General features: G+C 44.5%; 3 protein-coding genes across 11 annotated transcripts in view; 1 reads left to right on the top strand and 2 right to left on the bottom strand.

Moving 5' to 3' along the window:
* The first annotated feature begins 959 nt into the window (after positions 1-959).
* Positions 960-5,015, top strand: klf4 (Kruppel-like factor 4). Its single transcript, XM_029169807.3, has 5 exons — positions 960-1,264; positions 1,406-1,517; positions 2,034-2,907; positions 3,312-3,482; positions 3,922-5,015. Exons 1-5 carry the CDS (start codon positions 1,260-1,262, stop codon positions 4,095-4,097), a joined length of 1,338 nt encoding a protein of 445 aa, XP_029025640.1. The 5' UTR covers positions 960-1,259; the 3' UTR covers positions 4,098-5,015.
* Positions 5,016-6,851: 1,836 nt separating this feature from the next.
* Positions 6,852-10,762, bottom strand: rad23b (RAD23 homolog B, nucleotide excision repair protein). The gene is made up of 10 exons (XM_029169828.3): positions 10,562-10,762; positions 9,648-9,729; positions 9,464-9,543; positions 9,063-9,244; positions 8,923-8,981; positions 8,506-8,633; positions 8,244-8,379; positions 8,032-8,159; positions 7,566-7,745; positions 6,852-7,366 (listed from the first exon to the last, which is right to left on the bottom strand). The coding sequence occupies exons 1-10, from the start codon at positions 10,625-10,627 to the stop codon at positions 7,253-7,255; spliced, it is 1,155 nt and encodes a 384-aa protein (XP_029025661.1). The 5' UTR covers positions 10,628-10,762; the 3' UTR covers positions 6,852-7,252.
* A 1,328-nt stretch (positions 10,763-12,090) lies between these two features.
* znf462 (zinc finger protein 462) overlaps positions 12,091-20,801 on the bottom strand; it is a 34,028-nt gene continuing 25,317 nt past the window's right edge. For 6 of the 9 annotated variants that reach the window (XM_029168328.3, XM_029168331.3, XM_055513165.1 and 3 more), the window contains exons 7-13: positions 20,225-20,428; positions 18,730-18,976; positions 18,520-18,659; positions 18,026-18,249; positions 16,158-16,479; positions 15,915-16,068; positions 12,091-15,635 (exon numbers count right to left, since the gene is read on the bottom strand). In XM_029168328.3, coding sequence (XP_029024161.1) covers positions 15,434-15,635; positions 15,915-16,068; positions 16,158-16,479; positions 18,026-18,249; positions 18,520-18,659; positions 18,730-18,976; positions 20,225-20,428 — 1,493 coding nt within the window. In that variant the 3' untranslated portion in view covers positions 12,091-15,433. Of the gene's footprint in view, positions 15,636-15,721; positions 15,858-15,914; positions 16,069-16,157; positions 16,480-18,025; positions 18,250-18,519; positions 18,660-18,729; positions 18,977-20,224; positions 20,429-20,801 lie in introns of those variants that run through there. The other 3 variants (XM_029168334.2, XM_029168332.3, XM_029168333.3) reach the window with 3 other exon arrangements.

Below are 20,801 nucleotides of genomic sequence, written 5' to 3'. Positions count from 1 at the left end.
TGCCTTTCTGTGTGGAGTTTGCACGTTCTCCCCGTGTCTGCGTGGGTTCTCTCCGGGTTCTCCGGCTTCCTCCCACAGTCCAAAGACGTGCATTAGGTTGATTGGCTTCTCTCCATTGCCCGTAGGTGTGAGTGTGTGAGTGAATGGTTGTTTGTCTATGTGTTGCCCTGTGATGGACTGGCGACCCATCCAGGGTGTACCCTGCCTCTCGCCCGTAGCCAGCTGGGATAGGCTCCAGCACCACCCGTGACCCCGCACTAGGGAGTAAGCGGTTAAGAAGATGGATGGATGGATGGATATATATTTTAAAGTTTTTATTATTATTATTTTGTTTCATATATACATGTAGTTAGTTGCTCAGTCTATACAATAAAAAGGGAATTCTGAAAGTCTAGAGCTCAAGGTAACACATTCCCATTGTTTTTGTTTGTAGAACATAAAGCTTGTACATTAAAAACATGTGTATGTGTCACTTATCAACATTCAAATGGGCAACTATTACTTTTTTATTACTTTTCAAGTTGATTTCTGTGTTTTTGGGAACAAAATGAAATCTAAAGTGGAGGTGAAGAGGGTCGCAGTGACACACTTCTGCCCCGGGACCCCCGAGAAACTTCGTCCGCCCGTGCTTTAAAACGCAGGATACTGCCGGTAATATGACAGGCTTCTGACCTCCAGGTCTTGTCCATGCCTGACGGAAAAGCCCCAGGCATTATTTAATAAAAGCCGCTGTTATTGGCATATCCGAAAAGATGCTTCTCACCCACATTGCACAGGAATAACAGCGTAGGGATAGGTACTGTTGCTATGAATACAAACAAACCTCGCTCACTCTCTCTCTCCTTCCCCGCTCAACCCAGCCTGCCCCCACGTGCTCCCTCCCTCGCGCTAATGTTTTTCCGCGCTTGTTGCCGGGGCAACAGGCGAGGCGTGTCCAGCTCCAGTGATTTAAGGATACCTCTCACGCGGTTTCCTCAGTTCAGCCTGCCGGTCGCTGCATGGCAACAGGCGCGAGGGATTCCCCCCGTCCGTCGCCACTCTGTCTTCCCGTTCAGCGCTCAGAATATTAATTAAAAAGAAATAAATAAATCAGTCCGTCTGGCTGCTTCTACCAGGCGCGCCCGTCCGCGGCAGCATGTCCTGGAACACGGCGTAGCGCGCGACGCGGAGGAAGAAACTTTAAACCGGGGGATATTTAACAAGTGCGCTCTCGCCGAAGAAGAGAAGGGAGGACCGCGCGCGGACGCACATTCTCACCGATGAGGTGTGGGAGCTGCGAAAAAAAAAAACTTTTCTGAACGTCCATTGTGACTGATGAACATCTGCTCGTGGACTACGGCAGGCTGCGCGCGGCGGTTCCCGGGTCGCTCCAGCGGGATCTAAGGTCTTTTCTGTTCAATTTCAGGCAGCCGCCAAATGACGTCGAGATGGCTTTAGGGGGGACGCTTCTGCCATCCATCTCCACGTTCGCCAGCGGCCCAAGTGTCAAGAGCAAAACCATAGGAAGCGCCAATTTAGTAAGTCACCTTGTATTAATACGTGCTAAAATACGTGCGTTTGTTTGGGCGGCTGTAGCCAGTGCAGTTCATATAGTCTTATAATGGACTCGTGCTTGACACCACGCTCTACTGGGGCGTGCACCACTTCACGCCAGAGCACGGGCTACTTCAGAGCAAGCGCATTATTCTCACCAGGCTTTTTTTTTTTCACCACACTTCGCACGGGTCGCCAGGATCTCCCGATGGCTTCTTCCGCACAGGAAATTCCAGCGCGGCTCGGTGTTTATTAGCGCAGGTGGTGCTGGCTACTATGTGGCACTCCTCCTGCTTTCCAATGAAGTTTAGCGACGACGAGGGCGAATCTGTATTCACGCACGCGCTTGGTGCCAAGGGCACTTGCTACAGCAGACTGTCCCTGTAGGCGCCAGGCTTCAGACACACAGCTTCCTGTTTTACTGAAGCACTCATTGTTGATCATCTTGTCCAGTGGCTCGTATTAGTCCCACTATTAATGCCTCTGTTACTTCACTCTAGCGATGGAAGGAGGAGCTGTCGCATCTTAAGAGACCCAGCGTACTAACCGGAAGCAGCTGCCCCAACCCAGACCACCCCACTGCCACCAGCACAGCAAGCCCCAGCATGTCCAAGAAAGATCCCGAACCGGACCTGGACTTGGACTACGACTTCATTCTCTCCAACTCCATTCTTCAGCAGCAGCAGCAGCAGCAGCAGCAGCAGGAGGAGGCCATGGCGTGCGCCTCTGCTCAGGCCCTGTCGCCTTCCCCCGGCTCCTTCTCCTCATCGTACCCTCTCCCCTCGCCTCAGGGCACCGCCAGTGAACTGCTCTACACCATCCCGGATATTAATGACGTTTCGCCCTCCGGAGGCTTCGTGGCGGAGCTCATGAGGCCAGAGTTGGACCCAGCATACCTCCACCCCACCAGCCTTCATGGCAAGTTTGTGGTGAAGACAACAATGGACATGGGGGATTACAGCCAAGGCGTGAACGTAAGCAAGGCCTGTGTAGATGCTGCGTCAGACCCGGTTCCATCACGTGCATCACCGTCCTTTACGTGCCACAGGATAAAGCAGGAGAACCCCAGTAACTGCACCATCTCACAGCCCATGGACCTACACATAGCTGGGGTAAACTCCCAGGGCCGGGGGAGCCAGCAGCAGCGCCCCGCTCACTTGGACCTACATGGGTTCCCTGGTGGTGGAGGGAGGTCCATAACAGGCGGCAGGTTATCCTCATCCTCCTCCCTCTCCCCGGACCATCCTCTGAGCCGGGAGCACCAGGTTCTGGGACATCCCCACCCCCAGATCCCTCTAGCTCCCCAGGGATACCACCATAGCTCCCCGCAGGGTTACGCCTCCTACCCCCAGTCATCATCCATGCAGTACCAAGGTAGGAGCACATTTATTATTATAATCATAAGGATTCTAGTTTGTCAAATACAAGTATTACATAAATGTACAACAGACCATCATAGAACAGTTCATAATATGTGCTGCTGAAACTATTAAACACCTGTTTTTGTTCGAAATTCAGACTTTTTTTATAAAAGCTACAGTAATTGTGTTGTTTAATAACAAAACACAATTGGCAGATATGCACTAAATAAGGTTTATTGTGGTAGTTATATCATAAAAGGTGGATAGTTTGAAGTATGAAACATGATCTGCATTCATGTAGCCATCTGTGACCTTGTTTAGCCTTTTACAGGACCTACTGTATTAATACCCTGCATATTTATACTTATGCTGAACATATGATGTATTTAAATTATGCGTGATCTGTGCACACCACAGAGTCCCTTATGATCTCCAGCGGGGACTGCTTGCCCGAAGAGCCCAAGCCCAAGCGTGGAAGACGTTCCTGGCCGAGGAAGAGGGTGGCCACACACACGTGTGATTACGTTGGCTGCGGCAAAACTTACACAAAGAGCTCTCACCTCAAAGCACATCACCGCACACACACCGGTATGTAGCTGTCAGCGCTCGTTCATTCCTTCTGTTGTGTCTTTTCTTTGCAATTTACGTTTAATTTAATTTATTTTGGTTGATTGTGGGAAATCTGAATGGATTTGGCGCTTATTCAGGAGAGGCAGTCAACCCCTTTAGAATAATCCAGCTACTCAGACATAATTAACAAGACAAAAACATTGAGTTTCAGTTAAATGAATGAGGATTAGATGGGTGGGGGATGGTGCAGAGGGGCTGTTTAGCAGGTGTGGTGGAACAGGTTGATACTGATCTCTCTTCAAACACAAAGTGTGGGCTGAGTAGTTGGCCTTTATGCGATAGCTGTAAGACAGGATGGACTTCTTTTCTCCTGGAGGTGGGGAAGGTTGGGCCAGTTTATCCTCAGGGCCAGCACTAACTGCTCCATGTGTTGTATTGCATTGTGTTCTCATCAAAGGGGAGAAGCCATACCACTGCGACTGGGAGGGCTGCGGTTGGAAGTTTGCTCGCTCAGACGAGCTCACACGCCACTACAGGAAACACACGGGCCACCGGCCATTCCAGTGTCAGAAATGTGACCGGGCCTTCTCAAGGTCGGACCACCTTGCTCTCCATATGAAGAGACACTTATGAGACTTGGCTGGAGGACCAAACTGGATGACGATGGATGAAGGCTCCAGAGATAAAAATATCCCCTAGTGGAACCCTTTGTGACCTACACTTTTTAAAACCATAATTGACCTTCAAGCCGTTGTCAAGCAACAAGACAAGCTGTGGTGTTCGCAGCACAAAAAAAGAGCATTACCCTCGAGAGCCTAGAAAGCCTCTCAAGACTGTTCCTTTCCACACTGTGCAGGTGACTCGACGAGACCTCTCAGTCAAAGTTGTAAAATTTTATGAAAGGGACCAAACTGGAATTTGTCTTATTTAACCGACAAAACTTGGTCGACCAGGTGCCAACAACTTTTAACTGGAAATGTATTTTTTGTCAGGGAAACCAGGAGCAACAGACAAACATCTTCAGGGGCCTTCTGCCAGCAACACGCCAATAAAGGCTCTGTTAACACATACACTGTCCAAATACTGTATTAATAAATACATCTATATTTATATACACATTTCGCCTGCAAAGCCATTTATTTCAGGTACAATGTTAATTTATGCTGAATGGTGCTCAGTGAACCTGTAGAAAGTTTCTTTTAAAGAAAAGGTACCAAAGATTAAAGAAAATATACCAAATGGGTGAAAACTATGAAAAATGCCATATGGTTGTTTGTGTGTTCCTTGGAATCCTCTCTTCCACAATCAGAATTAAATCAGGTGAACACGCTGTTTTTTAAATGGTGATGGCAATCTTCAGCGCATTGCAGTTGTGCAATAATTTATATGAGACATTCATATTTTTGTATGGAATGAGTAACTCTGAACAAAGATGTTTTGTTTATAGCTTAAATATGTAATATAATCTTGAATTTTGTACATTTGTAAATAAAATTGCTTTGTTATTGTTTTGTATTTTACAGTATAATAAAATGTATTTGAAATTTTAAAGTAGCTGGTGTTTTATTAATCTGCCATATGAAATTATGACTTCACAAGGTAAACATGAAGTGCAAAAATAATAGTTGCATGTAGCTTTAACGCAAAAGGGTTAAAGTGTAATATATCACGAAAACAGTGTCAACGTGTGGTAAAAAATGTCATATAGCAGATTTTTTTTTCAGATATTTCTAAGATTTTGCTGTATAGTATGTAGTGGAAATAGTGTGTCGTGTTGAGAAATGCATAGTATGGTTTATGAAAGTGTGATAGTGACATCATGTGACCAGAGTGGGGTAACGATACTAAACAGAAAGAGAATCAAAGACTCAGGGAGCTGAAATGAAGTACAAGCAGTTAGAGCCGGGACAATGAACTGAAGTGACCTGATATAAAGCAGAGAGAGTCACAGGTGAGCAGCAGAGAGCTCAGGGGTGATTAGAGGCCAGGTAGAAGGGGATGGAGTCCTACAGACCAGGTGGAGCTGAAGGTGTGGAGAAGAAGGTGAGTGATGAAGCCCAGAGGTGGAAGAAATCTACAGATGACAGAGGTGAGTCTGGTGATTAGCGTGAGACAGGCGCCGATGGATCTGGACACAAACAGGTCAGTGGTACAAGGTACGGGCCGGGAAGCCTGATGATCTGGAGACCGGCATGGGGCCGCGCTGGTGTTAGGGAGCTGCACAGCTGATGAGGAGCGATCCGCCACCGGTGAGTACACTCGTGCTTTATTTGCTGGTCTTTTCTGTTCTCTGTTCTCCTCTAGCTGTGTGCGCAGATCAGACTCAGGCGTTTAAGAAAATTAAAGATCGGGAATCTGTCACATAGTTATATTGATATATACAATTTTTAAGTAACACAAGGCTGTCTGATCGACCTGTCTCTTTCTGCTGCAATAATTTATGCACCATAGTGCTGAATGTATATGTATTAGTGGAGTCATGTCAGCTGATGTTCTTTCTTTCTGATCACTGCTCCACCTGGTGGATCTTTACGTCATTGCAGCATACTTATCAGGGCAGCTTCCATTAAGTGGGGATCACGCTTCACGCACGCTGCCCAGTGAGACCCTGTTTAAACCATACTGACACCAGGCATCAGTCAGCGGCAGCTTTTGGCTGCTCCAGTCGCAATATCCCCCCTGATAACACTGAGCACACTGCAGGCAAACTAACGCAATGTTGGTGTAAAAAGGATTTTTAGAAACACCCTCCAACAGGGTTCTGTTTGCGTGGGTTTCCCTTTCCACCTGTCAGCGGTGAGAACGAGGAGGACAACCAAGTTACACGCTGCCATTCAAGGGTGACACCAAATCTGACCTGAGCATTCAGGTGTGTAACAGGAAGAGGATTACTATTACGTTGCCCTTCATAGTGTTTGTACACACTATAACTGTCAGCAAATAAACAGGCATTGTTTGATATTTAATCATTTCACTTTTTAGAACTCAAACTCCTCTTCAACACATTGCTAAAATGAAATGCAGGAGAAAAAAGTCACAAAGATTTAAGTTTAATTTAAAGCAACTGTCATATTTGAGCTATTCTCAGCGAATATAACTAAAATGTTTGCTTTTATCACATTTATTCACACATAAGTCACACTAATGTTGATTTTGTCAGAATGAATTAGTGGAAACATGCTGCAGTCTCTGCTGCCCCCTGTAGGTCAGCGCTGTTCATGCACATACAACTTTTCAAACATTGTGACAAGCATTAATAAAAAGGATGTAAACATGTATACATGTTGCTGCATGTACTGCAGTTTGTACCTCCTCACATACTGCACCTCCTGACAGCAATCAAATGTTGATTTAGAATTTAGATAATAGAAGAACCAGGGCCACACATCATGTTTATCATTTCACTTTAATTTTTTAAATCTTCATAACTTGTCAACTTATAAAAGGTGAAATTTAATATGAACCAATGTACAGTGGAAAATATACTGCGATGGCAAATCATATAGATAAAAAAATTATATTGAAGAATTTGAAAATAAGAAAATGAAAAAGAATGAACAATGAACATTTGATTTTTGATGCATTTACTCTACTGAAATTGTTCGTCCATGTCAAACTGATAAACAACAGCCTGTCTTTGTGATAATGATCCAGTGTTAAGAGATGACGAAAGTAGTGAGTAAGGCTTTCTGTGGAAATGTAAAAGCCTTTTTGTACATGTATATTCAAAATCAGCATTCAACAGTAGGGGAAGAAATAAGAAAACATGTCAAACAAACACATCCCGTTCAATCATCATCAAAGTTTTGCTGTAAAAGAAAGTTGGCTGCCAAGTTCTCATTCTTCTCACAAGCGAAGTAGGCTTGTATAACAAGTCCCTCTGGAAACCCTAAGGCTTTTAGCTGTAATTACAAAAAAGACCAAGACTGCAAATTAGCCACATCCAGTAAGCAAAGAGCAATTCGTGTTCACCTATCTGCAATGTGAAGATGTGAAATGAATCCTGATAGAAGGATTTGTAAGTCATTTATTAACACTGTTGATAAAAAAATAGCTCAGTAACAGTGACAAGGCAAATACCAATGCTGTGTTCCGCCTCACCCTCTCAATGGCCTCTTTCTCCTGTGGGGTGACCTGAATGTAGCTCATGTGACCTCCGCCTGGTGCGTCACCTCCTACACCTTCAGAACCGCCTGCGCCTCCAGTCCCAGCTGCCGAAACTGCTTCTGGGTTGGGTTCATTCAGCATCTGGATGAACTGCTCCTGGTGGCTGCTAATCTCCTGTAGGGGAACATATGAACAGTTAATGTGTAACTGGAGGGCGAGACAGAAACGAGTAACAGTCTCCTGTCATTAAAAGTTATTATGACAAAATCCAGGTGTTTTGACTTCCACTATCAGTTCCAAAACATTTCTACAATACAATTTAACTTTTTTCTTTTTATTAGCCCACGGGTTTGTGAAGAGGACTTTTGAGTGATATGTGACTCAGTCAACAGTGTGTCAAAACATCTCAGCATAACCAAGACTGTTACGAAGCAACACATCAAGCCTGCTGTTACTTTACCTGTAGCAGCTCTGGGTTTTCCCTGCCAATTTCCTGCAGAAGAGCAGGAAGCAGTGCAGCATTCTGCTGAATGAGCTGTCGCATCACGTGGAACTGGGGCTGATTTCTCAAGAAACTCAAAGGATTGACTGAAAAGACAGGGGTACTATTCAGATGACTCACGAGATAAGGCACTGAATGATCGCAGAACTAGTATTGGCTGATTGATTTACCTCCCCCGGCACTTGGTGATGAACTTGGATTAGCTGGGACACTACTGCCGCCTGTGGATGCAGCTGGAGCTGCACTCACCGGAGGCACAGCAGTATCAGGTCGTGTTGAACGACTCAGGTCCCTGCCTGGAAGCCCCTAAAGACAACAATTTAAAAGAATGTGCAATAAGCTGAAAAAGCTAGGCTGTAACACTGATTCTGATAAAGAGGCTCACAGTCTAAAACACATTCGCTATCGCCACAGACACAACCCTGTTCTTACCGAGAGAAGGTACTCCATAGCTCTGTCTGGGTTGTTAAAGCTTGCTCTCAAAGCAGCTACCACCTGCTCTCTCTCGTAGCCCATGAGCATCATTTCATTTACCATGGCATCATATGATGGTCCTGTCACTACAGAAAACACAGAAACAGCAAGAGTGCATTTAAGTGTACAGAGTCAATATTTATATTGAAGACATTAAAAAATAGATTGAAAGGATCCAGTGTTGCAGTAACGCAATACTGCAGCATAAGAAAACAAGATATAACGAAGAAGAGCAACATTTGTAGTAGTGAGTGACTTCTCTACTGTGGCTCATAAAAATAAATCACCTGAATGAAAAATGTACATCAATGGCTACATGTATGATAGTAATTAAAACTTGCAGCATTTACTGTGAAATTAAGTCTTATTTCCTACCTAGACTTGAAACTGCCTCATCAATAAGGTTTGTGTTTGATGACGATGCCTCAGTGTTTCTGAAAGAGAAAACAGACCTTGGATCAGACATGAACTGGATATAGACCAAAATTTATAACCACACAAAGACTGATTATTACCCAGTCGTAGTAGGAGCTGGTTCAGCAGCTGATGACGGGCTTTCCTCTGGTTTGTCGTCTGTGGTGGCAGGTTCTGTTGAGCTGTCTGAGCCAGATGCTGAGGTGGGAGGTGCTGTGGAGACTGTAGTGCTGGGAGTTGAAGTGGCAGGTGAAGCCTGAGGGGCAGCTGAGGCTGTTTTTGGCTGCAAGACACAAAATATAAATGAAAAAAATAGCTTCATATTGTTCAATCTTTGGCGAACACTGACCCTACTCTGAATGAGCATTAAAGTGAGCTACTTGAAAGATATAGTCAAGAGGTGGCAGTGTAAAGGTTATAAACTAAACGTAGTCCAACATAGCTTAAACATACAACATTCAAGTGAATATTGTTACCAAAATAAATCTTGTAATTTCCCAACCTTTGTCACCATGACGACCACAAAGTTTTTCTCATCAATTTTGTATTCTTTGAGAGCTGTGTCATCGTTGAGGATTTTACCTGGACATCAAAAAAGAAAACAAGTAAGCAAAGCTCTAGGTCTTAAAAAATGTCAACCTTCAAAAATAATAACACTCATTCTATGTTTATCAGCTGTAACTCACCAGCATATATCAATTTTTGTCCAGCAACTGAAAAATTATCCTTCCCCTTCTCCTGTTCAATCTTCTCTTTTAAGACCTTCACCTGTGGAGGAAACAAACTAGCATCACTTTGCAAAATTCCATAAACTGGGCACGAGTTAGGATGAAGTCCACATGTGCACGTGACACACCATTACGTCATCATAAAACTGGAGCTGGACAGATAACTAGTAAATAGGTTCAACTGTAGGTTTTGTTTGCGCTTCGTTCAACAGAAGTGTAAAATGTTCGCGTAAATTACATAAATAAATACCCAAGGTTTTATTGAAATGTACATAAACGGGGCCATCAGATCAAATGAATAGACGGCCGAGTTTATTTTAATGTCACTTGTTTCCCAAACATAACATTCAGTGCTGGTTGATATTTGATTAATTATCTCAGTTTACTACAAGGAAGGTTTTATCGTTAGCTCTGCTAAGCTACATCAATTAGCTTCTAGTGTCACGCTAATTATATTTGGGCGTATTTCATATAAAACGGACAGTGATAATATCATTAATGACCAGTCACAGTTCAACTGCTGAGGCTAGTTGGTTAAACTTTGAAGGCTAGAAAGACAGTTAAGCTAGTGATAATGTTTGAATTCTCCCCTATTTATCTAGACTCAGCGGGATGCGTCTAAATGCTGGCAATACAAACTAACTTTGATAATCTATATGTAACACATGAGGCGAAATTGTCTAAAGCTCCGCGTCAAAACAATAATAATAATCTACAAGGCCGGCTAAGCCAAAAAACAGTAATGTGACATTGGCGCACAACTTCGTGTTTACTGTCTAATGTGAAACGAGCCAAAACGGATGTACTTGGTTCCAGGACATAACCGACTCCAATCCCACCCCCCTTCATAAACATAAGGTTTTAACTCTTACCGTCTCCTCTTCGTCGATGTCGATTTTGAACGTCTGTTGTTGTAAGGTTTTCAAAGTTATCTGCATTTTGAGGACTATGATTTATCACGGGAACTGCTTTAACTGATATTAATCCAACTTGGGAGGTTGTCTGTTGTCGTTGGCTCATTACAAACTGTCAGGCGCCATGACTTGTCGCCTCTCTTCTTCTACGCAAGTAATTCAGGCCACAGCGCCCCTGCTGGTTAACGTTAAAACTGCTGTGAGCGATTATTGGTTGCACTCAAATTAACTTGTAAAAGAAGATTAGTTTAATTTGTTTAGCCCGGATTCACACACGTTTTCAACAAATCCAGGACATTTAAGCACAGAGACATTTTTTTTCAGCATTGCAGGGCTTTTTGACCTTTGTATTGCTTGCAGCCAAGCTTTGACTTTGAGAGAATTATTGAGGGCTGGAGTTCACTGGAGTCTGTCCTCCCTCATTCGCACCATTAATCTCTCTTACTTTCTATGCATCACTCTATCTTTATCCCCCTGCTCTCCTCAAGCATCTCTTTCTGTCCTTGTTTCTTCACCCTCCTTAATCTTCTTGTGTCCCGACGTTCCCTTTTGTCTGTCCACTCAGTCCTCTCCTCCTCCTCTCTGTCATCCATTTATTCCGACAGGAGCGCTGCCCTCGCCTTCCTTGGCCGGGCTATGCACTCGTCAGGCATTCCTTATGTCTCTGCACTTAGCAGCAGCAGCAGTGAGAGCAGCAACAGTGTCCCCTTTTCCCCCTCTCCCCACTGTGTCGGTGGCTCTTGCTCTTGTCTCCAGGGGTCGTGAGTCTGCCATCGGCCTCCTCTGAAGTGATGAGCCACGAAGATTAATGTCAGATGTCTGAGGACTTAGAGGTGACAGAGACAATGCCTGGCATGTAAAATAAAAATGTCACCTATGGATTATGCAAAGAAGCAATACAGACTGATGATACAAGTTGCTGGAAGCACGCTTACACATGCTGGTGTTTGCAGGGTCTGTGGTTTCTGGTCAGCGGAGCACTTGCAGGGTGTGGAGTTGATAGTTGAGGGATGGAAAGAGTGGAAGGGTGTAGCACAGAGGGAAGGCTGTGAGATGCCTTCTCCGCCTGCAGCCGTTTCCTGTGGACAAGCCACAGGGCCTATAATTGGTTGTTACAAGACCTGTGGACGTGCTACAGAGGTCCAGGGTGCACAGAATCAGATAACTGCAAGGACAATTTACAAAGGATATGAATAGATCTGGCAGAAGGTATTACATTTGTAAAATATAGCTTTGAGCAAAATGCAACATCAGTACGTGAATGTGATGCATGGTCTTTAATTAACATTTAGCACAAGGTGGATCTGAAGATAATGGGAATAGCTTTAGTGAGTGGTAATGAGTAGTATAAGAAAGTGATATTGTGCTTGACTTCAAGAGTATCAAGCCTGCACAAAATAATCAGACATTTTAGTTCAGGCTTAGTGGCTCAAGGATTTTAAATTTTTATCATGATGTATCTGTAAAAAGAGGACAGATACACAATCCAGTGTTATCTGATAACTTTATTATCAAGTTAAAAAAAGACAATGAATTACAATATTTACAGAATATCCAGAGATAAATGGAATAAAATTGTAAACAATCATTCTAGGCAACATCACAACCCACCATCAGGTAATCAGATTTATATGCGAAGAAAGGCAAGAAGGAGAGATTCTAGTGTCAAACTATAGAGACAACAGTTTGAAAAGAGAAATGCATCAGAAACAAACTAAACATATATACAAGTATCCAGTGTGTTGTCAGCAGGGACTTAACTTTGGGTAAACTGGGAATATCTCAGTCTAGAGACTGCACACAGTGAGGGATTCATAGTCATTTCTATTCAAATGATCACAGAACAACAAACAATTTGGGTTTGACAGCATCGTTACCCAGACCGGAGCTTCCGCTGGGCTTTCACGCTGGGCAACGCGCTGCCTCACAAAGCTTATTACTACAACAACAGTTTTTAACAGTTCACTTTCAAAAAAAGCTACAAGCTGGTCCTGTAAAACGGAGAAGGGAAGAGTTTTGCTTCAGCACTGAACTCGAGGACTGAGGAGTCAACTGGACAGACTGGGACAGGCCTGCGTGGGGCGGACGCCGACACTGGCCGTGGACACAGGCTGCTGGAGAGTCCGGTTCTGGATTAGGTATAAACGAGGAAGCTCTCTTTGGGATCTGAGGACTGACTGAGAACAAGCCCCGAAAAAGACCAAGCAGTTGAGGAGAAACTAATCTTTTCTTTGTCTTTGCCATGTTTTCTGGCCTTTAGTTATTAGACAACATCATTGCTTTCCTTCATGTGTTTAAATATTGTACAATGACACTGTGCTTCCTATCTGTCCATCCCCATTACAGTACAAAAAGGAGATATTTTCATCGGAACCAGACATTGTACGACAGTGTAGTAACGCTGGATCAGGGACTCACAAAGCCCCAGGTTTTATCTACTGTATCATCTTTAGATTCATTTTTTTGTTGTTTTTTATTTTAAAGCAAAAAAAAAAACACCTAAAAAGGAAAAAAAAACTACGCAGACGCATCCTTTCTGAAACACCACAGTTCAAACGCTTAGGAGTAGCTCGGTTTTCTATACATGTAGTCGATCCATAGAACTCCAGTTCGAAAACGCAACGGACTGAACCCACGTCTCCCATTTCCATCAGACAAGCACAGCAGCAAACAAAGCAGGCGAATTCTTCATCGAGATCTGGATGATACTTAATGTGAGTGGTTTCATTTTGGACTGTTTAACGTTGCTAACTGGTCTCGTTGGAGTGGGACATCGATTTGACTTAATTGCCGTTTATTTCTTATAAGGCTTTAAGGCATTCAAGCAGCAAATCCCAACACGCATACTGAACCGTGATAACAGGACAACTTTGCCTCAAAAGAAACACAAACACAGAAAGTGACAGGATGAGGAACAGGGTTTAAGCCGAGGGAATTCAACACTTCATGAATCGTTATCATACAGTACAATCCCAGGGGCACATATGTGGGAGCCATACCTGGTTACACTTGTCTTGTCAGTTTATTCCGTCAAAACTGCAATATCGACTGAATGAAGACATGGTCACGCGTCTAAACTCCATAAACATATATTACTCTATATTCCAGCCACCCATTTAGATCCTAAACATACAAAGACAGACAACAAAAAGCAACATGGAGGGAGTCAAGTCATCTCCAGGGGTCACAGTGAGAGACGAGTCACCCGGACATTAATCAAACCGGCCTCTAATGGTGTGAAAATCCATTTGTGGCGTTTGAGGTAACAGCCACAGTAATTTTCCTAAAGCCTTAATAAAGTGGGACAATTTATCTGGTAAGAAAAGCAAACAACTCCACTAACGACAAATTAACAAAGCAACTACAGGAGATCCTTGAGGAGGACTTCATTTATGCTCAGATCTGACATTATATTGTACCGGTACCTTTCACAGCCAATGATGCAAATATTACAAACAGTTGGCTACTGAACCATGAACTCTTGGAAGTTAAAAGTTAGCTTTATGTTTTGAGAGGGTCGTTCGGTGTGAAAGACGTTTGATGAGGAGTTTAAGGCAATACAGTGGTCATCGGAGGAACTGCACTTTAAGGCACAAAGCTGTGGTTGTCGACACTTCACTGTTCATAATGCAGCTGGATCCTGAGGCAGGCTGTGCTGCACAGGATGCCAACTGCTCAGAAGATCTCTGGAAGGGATCTATGTATATATATAGATATATTTGTATGTATAACGTGCACCTTTGGGTGCATTAAAAGCACAGCTCCTCGTAAATACGTGGGCCGGGCTGCGTTTTGACACGTCCAATCACTTTGTTTGGTACTGAAAAGACAAGTGTAATCTCTGTATCTTCATCGGTCAGAACTTTTACTCATATTTCCCATGAACAGAGACTTCTACTATATGGAAGCGGTCATGACTTGTATCACTTGTTATTCGAGCTGCTGACCACGCAGGTTAATTGTCACAACCGTAACCTGGACAGGAAACGACAAAAATATCTATGAGGGGGAACGTCCTTTAAATTACTTCCTCATTTCCATAATTTCTCAGTGTGATTACTAGACAGATAGTACAAATGCAAAACTCAACGGATTCCACAGACTGAAGGCTTATACATAGTATAACATCAAGAGGCCGAAAATATAGCAATTTGCTACAAACAGTGGGGGAAGTTGTGGGTATATCTTTGAACCAAGAGAACATAATTTATTAATTTTTCCACTAAAATAGATAAGGTGCGGCTCTTCCTCAGGGAATATTTAACAAGACTAAGATGAGAAAGTCCAACTTTAACAGAATACAAGGGAGAGATAGTTCCACAGTAAATGCTTTCATTCCATGTTTGTGACCTTTGGTTACGGTGCAGTAGCCAGGTTGTGTGTGTGTTGGGGGGGAGGGGGTTAAAAGGTGCTTGAAATAATAAAATGCTCAATTTTGTAATTAATTTTTGGACAACATTCTTTTTAAATACCTTAGTTTCATCTAGGTGGGATCTTCCTCTGTACTTTTGACCAGAATGTCAGCAATAAAGAGTTCTGTTCACTATTGGTTACCAATATATTAAGATCTGTCCTAGGGGACCGCCCATTAAAAGGGCTCAGCCATTTTATGCAGCACAACCTAATACTTATATATGCAACACCTAAAAACTAGTAATGCGCCAACTCATAAAAAGTCATTGTTTGTCTGTTTCAATCCTTTTGTTTCCTTTGTTTCTTGTTTTTCAAGATGAAACCCAGCGCTGAGAGCGCTGAGCCAACGTCATGGTCATTTTCTACAGTAGCTGGACATCTAAACAGGCCACAGTCCGCTCAAACAGGCCGTGGATCCTATTTGGACTCCATCATTTCTTCGTCTTCCATAGACTGACTCTGGTTTCTCGTGGACAGATCAGCGGGGACGTCCTCCTCGACTCTGGGGCTGGATAGGTCCAGACCTGTGTCCTGTAACATGGAGGAGCCGGTGGAAGATGAAGCTGAGGCCTCTATTGCTGAAGAGGTGCTGGTGTCCATCCGACTGCTGTTAACCATCCTAAAAGTGGCAGATGGTGACAGACACGGGTGAACTGTGAACATACGAGAGCCTGGGAGGATAAAATGAAGCAGCAAGCAGACAACTTATATATTCTGGTCTTTTTAATTGAGTTCTACAACTTTCATTCAAGATCCACTGCACAGTATTAACACTCAGAAGCCTTGGCTCAAATCCCCCCTGACCTCTGACCTGTAAAAGCTCTTCAGTAAGGCTTTCCACCTGTATGGACAACAAGCAGATGCAGTGAGACGAGAAGGAACAGTGGAAGGTACTAACATGCCATGTCGAAGAACGTGCCGTTCCCACTCAGTGCTGTTGGTGAAACAGCGGCCACAGAACTCACAGGGAAGACGCTTCTCTGCGCTGCTCAGTCCAGAGCTGCTACTGCTGCTGCTGCTGCTGCTGCTGCTGGTTGGAGACGCAAGGACTTCTGGGAAATAGAGTTGAAGTAATTAGTCGGCAGTGATTCAGTTGTGAAATGCATGCAATACAACGGGTGAGTTAAAAAATGTTATTTACCTTGAGCAGGCTTCTCTTCCTCCACCCCCTTAACTTCCTCCTCATCCTCCTCCTCCTCTTCCTCGTCCTGCTCCTCTTCCTCCTTGATGTTGTCCTCCAGCTCTTCATCGTCCACCTCCCTCTGTTCCTCCATGTCCTCCATACCTTCCATCCCCTCGTTGTCGTCGTCGTCCTCCTCCTCCTCTGCCGACGCTTTGTCATCCACAACCATCTCCAAAAGGTCCCTCTCCTCCTCCTCCTCCTCCGCGCTGCTCCCTTGCTCCTTTATCATCTCCAGCTGGTCCAGGTTGACCCGGCCCATCAGCTCAAAGTTACGAATAACCTGATTAGAAACAGAATAGAGATATTTACATGTTACAAAAAAGTTCTTTTGAATTCTATTTAAATGACATGTAAATAAACTTCTTCAAGGCAAACGTTTGTTTTGATTTGTAATTTTTCTGGAGTGACTCTTAATACCCATCTAATGTACAACTACAGCTCTGTGTGCAATCATTATAACACAAATTTACTGTTATGATCTGTGGCAAAGAAAAATCCATAAAATACGCTGGTGAAAATTTATCGTAGCCCAAACTAGTAAATCAAGTATTAAGAGACCTCTGAAGGAGAATACAGCAGGAGATGGTGGGTAATAAAATCATTTGAAGGAATGAACGCATGCACCTTGTTGTACAGTAAATTATGACACTTTGTGAGTAATTCCCTCTTCTCCCACTCCCTAAAGACCGGCTGTAGCTTTGTCCCCCCCGTCCTCCTGCAGCGAATGCACTGTAGCTCTCTGTCTCTCTCAGCCATCTTCCTAACAGATACCCAGACTCCCCCGTCTACAATGGAAATTTACATTTTTCCACAAGGGTGGTGGAAATTTATGTTCTTCCAAAGACTGCAAACATTTGAATTGACTGTGTGATGTTGCAGTGAGACCCACAGCCAGTGAAATGTTAAATAACCTCTCCATGAACGGTGAAAGGCTTTAAATTATGTGCTGGTTTACAGTTCACCTTCTCTGCTCCATTGACCCCCTTTCGCCTTTATCTACCAAACACCTCACAGCTTTTTAACAAACGCTGACTTGAATGTGGAGGGTGCTCGGCCTCTTGGTAATAGGTGGAGAAACGTGATTAGAAATGGGTTATAAAAGGTTTTTAAAAATGCATTTTCTCTTCACATATAACTCACAAAAGCTATGTGTCCTTTTTTTTCCAAGGTGAAACTTTTCCAACTACATCTCATGTTCATTGATCAATAGAACCTGAGTGATAACTTAAAACATCTTGATGCCATGGAAACAGATGGACTGGACCACAAAACCCCGGCGTGAACTCAATAAAATGTGGGATCTATTTAAGATATGGTAAATGACAAATTCAGTCTAATCTACTGAAATGTTACCTTTTCACAGAAAACATAAATTATTGCCATTAAAAACACACTGAGAAAAGAAACCTTTTCTGACTTGGACGTGGTTAGAACATCCTGATACAGTTCATGTGCACGTCTACCATATCTTTCACTGATATATTTTATCGTATCATCACATTGTCTCAGTGCGGAAGGGAGTTTAATTTAGCTTCTTCAGAAATGTTGTTTTAAGGCACAAATGGGCCACATTCTATATTCACATTCTAGGAAGTCCAGCCACAAATCAAGGCCAAAGAGGTAACAGAAAAAAGGAATACTCCACTATGATGTTTACAGAATATGAGACAGTCCAGGTGCAGGAATACATTTGGAAATTATCCGGTGGGTAATTTGTTCCCACTGTGGAAACCTTTGCGCTGTGCACACCCGCGTTTCTGTTCGTGAACAAAGTAAAAACAACACGAGTTAAATAAGACCGCGTCTTATGTCGCCGTCGAGCTGACCTTGTGCTCGAGGCGGAGGTGCTCCTCCAGCTGGCTGCGCCGGCCGCTGTCGTAGTAGCAGAGCTGGCACTGGTAGGGCTTGATCTCGGCGTGCTTCTGCAGGTGCAGCTGCAGGGCCTGGTCGCTGGAGCACGTGAAGGTGCATTTGTGGCAGCGGAACACCAGGCCCTGGAGGTGGTGGGACAGTTTGGAGCGGCTGACCTCCAGAGGCGCCACGCGCTCCTCTGGGGGGGGGACGTGGGCGAGCAGACGTTAGTCACGCGCACAGGGAAAAAGCAAATCATGGCTTAAGGTGGTTTTGTCATTTTCTCAGTTTCAACACAAACACTTCCTCTTGATAAGTGAAGAAGGTCTGGTATAAAAAAAAAAACAACTCACATGGAAAGATCAGCGATTGTGCATAACCCTTTCTTTCAGTTTCAGCCCGAATGAATGTTCCCGAGAACTGAGATACACACACTCATCACATTTAACAGGAACAAACTGTGCGCTACCTCTGTGCAGCACGATGTGGTCGATCATGTTGCTCCTGTGCTTGGTGTGGTAGAGGCAGAGGGGGCAGCGCAGGTCTTTGGGCAGGTCCTCGGGCGCGTTGCTGTTGTGGCCGGCCTCCACGTGCATGTTGAAGGTGATCCTGCGGGACACACGCACAGAATCAAAGGCTTGTCCCGCCACCGAGCCACCTCCCGGTCTCCTCCTCTTACTTGTAGCAGGTGAAGAAGGAGCAGTCCTTGCACTTGAAGAGCTTCTTGCCGCCGTGGCGGTCGCGGTAGTGCCGCCGCAGGCTCTGCATGTAGCCGGAGCTGAACTCGCAGAACTCGCACGTGAGGACGCCGTCGGGCCGGTGGTCCGGCGCCGACGGGCCGGCGGCGGTGGAGATTTGACTGAGGGAGGCCAGCTGGTAGTGACTGAGCTGCTGACGGACGTCCGCCGGCTCCAGGTACGACGGGTCTGAGAGACGGGCAGTGTTTGAGTCAGTCAGTGACGGGGAGTGCTTTTCAGAAACATTTATTCAAGAGCTGTGCAGAAAGTAAGAAAGCTTAGGCTTGAAGATGGAATGGAAATCATTTTTTAGGATACAGTAGCTGGAAGAGAAACCATATTGCTCATCTAAAATCTGAAAGGCATCTAAAAAGTCATATTTGACCTCTATTGGAGACAATTCTACAAACACTTCCTATTAAATACTATTAGTCGCTGCTCTTTTCATGCTTGGACCCACTCCCCTCTCCACAGAAGTGTGACTGTCATCCGTCGTCTCCCACATCTTTCCCTCCTCGATCTCAAGAGGAAGGATCAGTACACAAGCTCATCGCCGCGTCCTACTTTGAGCATTCAACGCATCAATAAATAAAGCACAGCGACACTAATAGAACAGCGTTCCATGTGAAAAGTGCCTCAATTGCACTACGAGGAAACAAACCTCCTCTTTTTAACATCCACCTCACAAAACGCCCGGGATCCAATTTCTCACTCTCTCAGAGGAAGAGGAATTTATACACATCCAACAACGCCACACTTGATTCATGCTTTGAATGTGCTCTCTTAATTGTGGAGATGATCGGAGAGGAGGCGGCTTCTCGAACAGATTAAGGACCCAAACTGTCTATTACGTGGCTTAAATGACGGGCTGCGTTCTACTGCGAGGAGCTCTACCGCTTTAATATTTCTTTAAAAAAAAAAAAATTTGGATAGTTTCGTGCGGTAACTTTAAAAATACCTGCAGCCATATTCAAACCCATCGCTCCGTACGTAGCTACCGCTGCTAATGAGAAGCGGTTCAGTTGTAAAAGAGCATCAACTTCATCCTCCACCGCAAACATCAAAATTTTAGACGTTCGGCTGAAAGTAGCTGCTTTGGCACAGTCGAGAGACATCCAATATGTCAGCTCCGCTCTTTCTCAATGCCTCACTTGTCTTGCCGGGGCACAGCTGACAGTAATAGTTGGTGCATTGAGGAATGGTGCCCCGCTTCAGCTCCGGGGAAGATTCCACAGCTCCGGCAGCAAGGTGACAGCTGCTGCCAGGAAGCGCGGGGCGCGGCAGAGCGGCGGCTGCACGCCGACTAAAGCACCTGAAACACGGGGAACGCGCGGCGGCGGTCGCCTGCTCAGGCGGACAGAGCGGAGGATTTGAAAAAGGGAAGCTGAGAAAAGGCTGAGAGCAGTTGCTGTGTGCGAGGTACACGTGATCTCATACCATCCGGGGCCAAAAGAGTCTCTGTGAGCTCTGCGGTGCTGGTCAGACGGGACGGCCTGAGGGCGCCGTGAGCAGCCTGTGTGGCAGCTCGGAGTTTGTGGAGGGTCAGAGCCTCACCGTGGTCTCTCAGGGAGTGCTCCTTCAGCTGGCTGATGGTCATGGAGGAGAACGGGCACGACAAACACTTGTACGCGTGCTGCTCACCTGAAGGACACGAAAGAACCGCCGTCAGGGCATGAAAAAGCTATTTTGCTGAGCCAAATACTGTAAATAGTTCTAGATAGGAAAAAAAAGAGAGACTATCTGAAGATTTTCAACCATAAACAAATCTGTGCCCCTTTGAGTCAAGCTGAGCCAAGCTATTACAAATATGTCATCTTGTATTCACTTAAACCTCCCCTTAGACTAATTAGGGAATTTTTAATGGGAAAAACTGTTGAGCTGCAGCATTCATCAAAGTTTCATAAAAATTCACAGAAAGGGTTATTAACCAACTTATTGTCCTTTGTGTTTCTGTTGTGTTTGTGTTTTTGGACTGGCACACGAGGCGTTATGGCATCTTACTCCTGTTGATCCT

Source organism: Betta splendens, chromosome 12 (assembly GCF_900634795.4).
Source record: "Betta splendens chromosome 12, fBetSpl5.4, whole genome shotgun sequence".
Classification (NCBI taxonomy): domain Eukaryota; kingdom Metazoa; phylum Chordata; class Actinopteri; order Anabantiformes; family Osphronemidae; genus Betta; species Betta splendens.
Note: the sequence above shows the minus strand (reverse complement) of the source record. Positions and strands in the feature narration are given on the sequence as shown.

What these genes read in the sequence shown, in the direction of transcription:
- rad23b (XM_029169828.3), bottom strand. Translation starts at nt 10,627, where the DNA reads ATGCAGATAACTTTGAAAACCTTACAACAACAGACGTTCAAAATCGAC. An exon ending in ATCACCAAGTGCCGGGGGAG is followed by an intron (nt 8,160 to 8,243) that starts GTAAATCAATCA and finishes CTGTCTTTTCAG; the next exon opens with TCAATCCTTTGAGTTTCTTG. An exon ending in AAAACCCAGAGCTGCTACAG is followed by an intron (nt 7,746 to 8,031) that starts GTAAAGTAACAG and finishes GTTCCCCTACAG; the next exon opens with GAGATTAGCAGCCACCAGGA.
- klf4 (XM_029169807.3), top strand. An exon ending in CCATAGGAAGCGCCAATTTA is followed by an intron (nt 1,518 to 2,033) that starts GTAAGTCACCTT and finishes ACTTCACTCTAG; the next exon opens with CGATGGAAGGAGGAGCTGTC. An exon ending in ACATCACCGCACACACACCG is followed by an intron (nt 3,483 to 3,921) that starts GTATGTAGCTGT and finishes TTCTCATCAAAG; the next exon opens with GGGAGAAGCCATACCACTGC.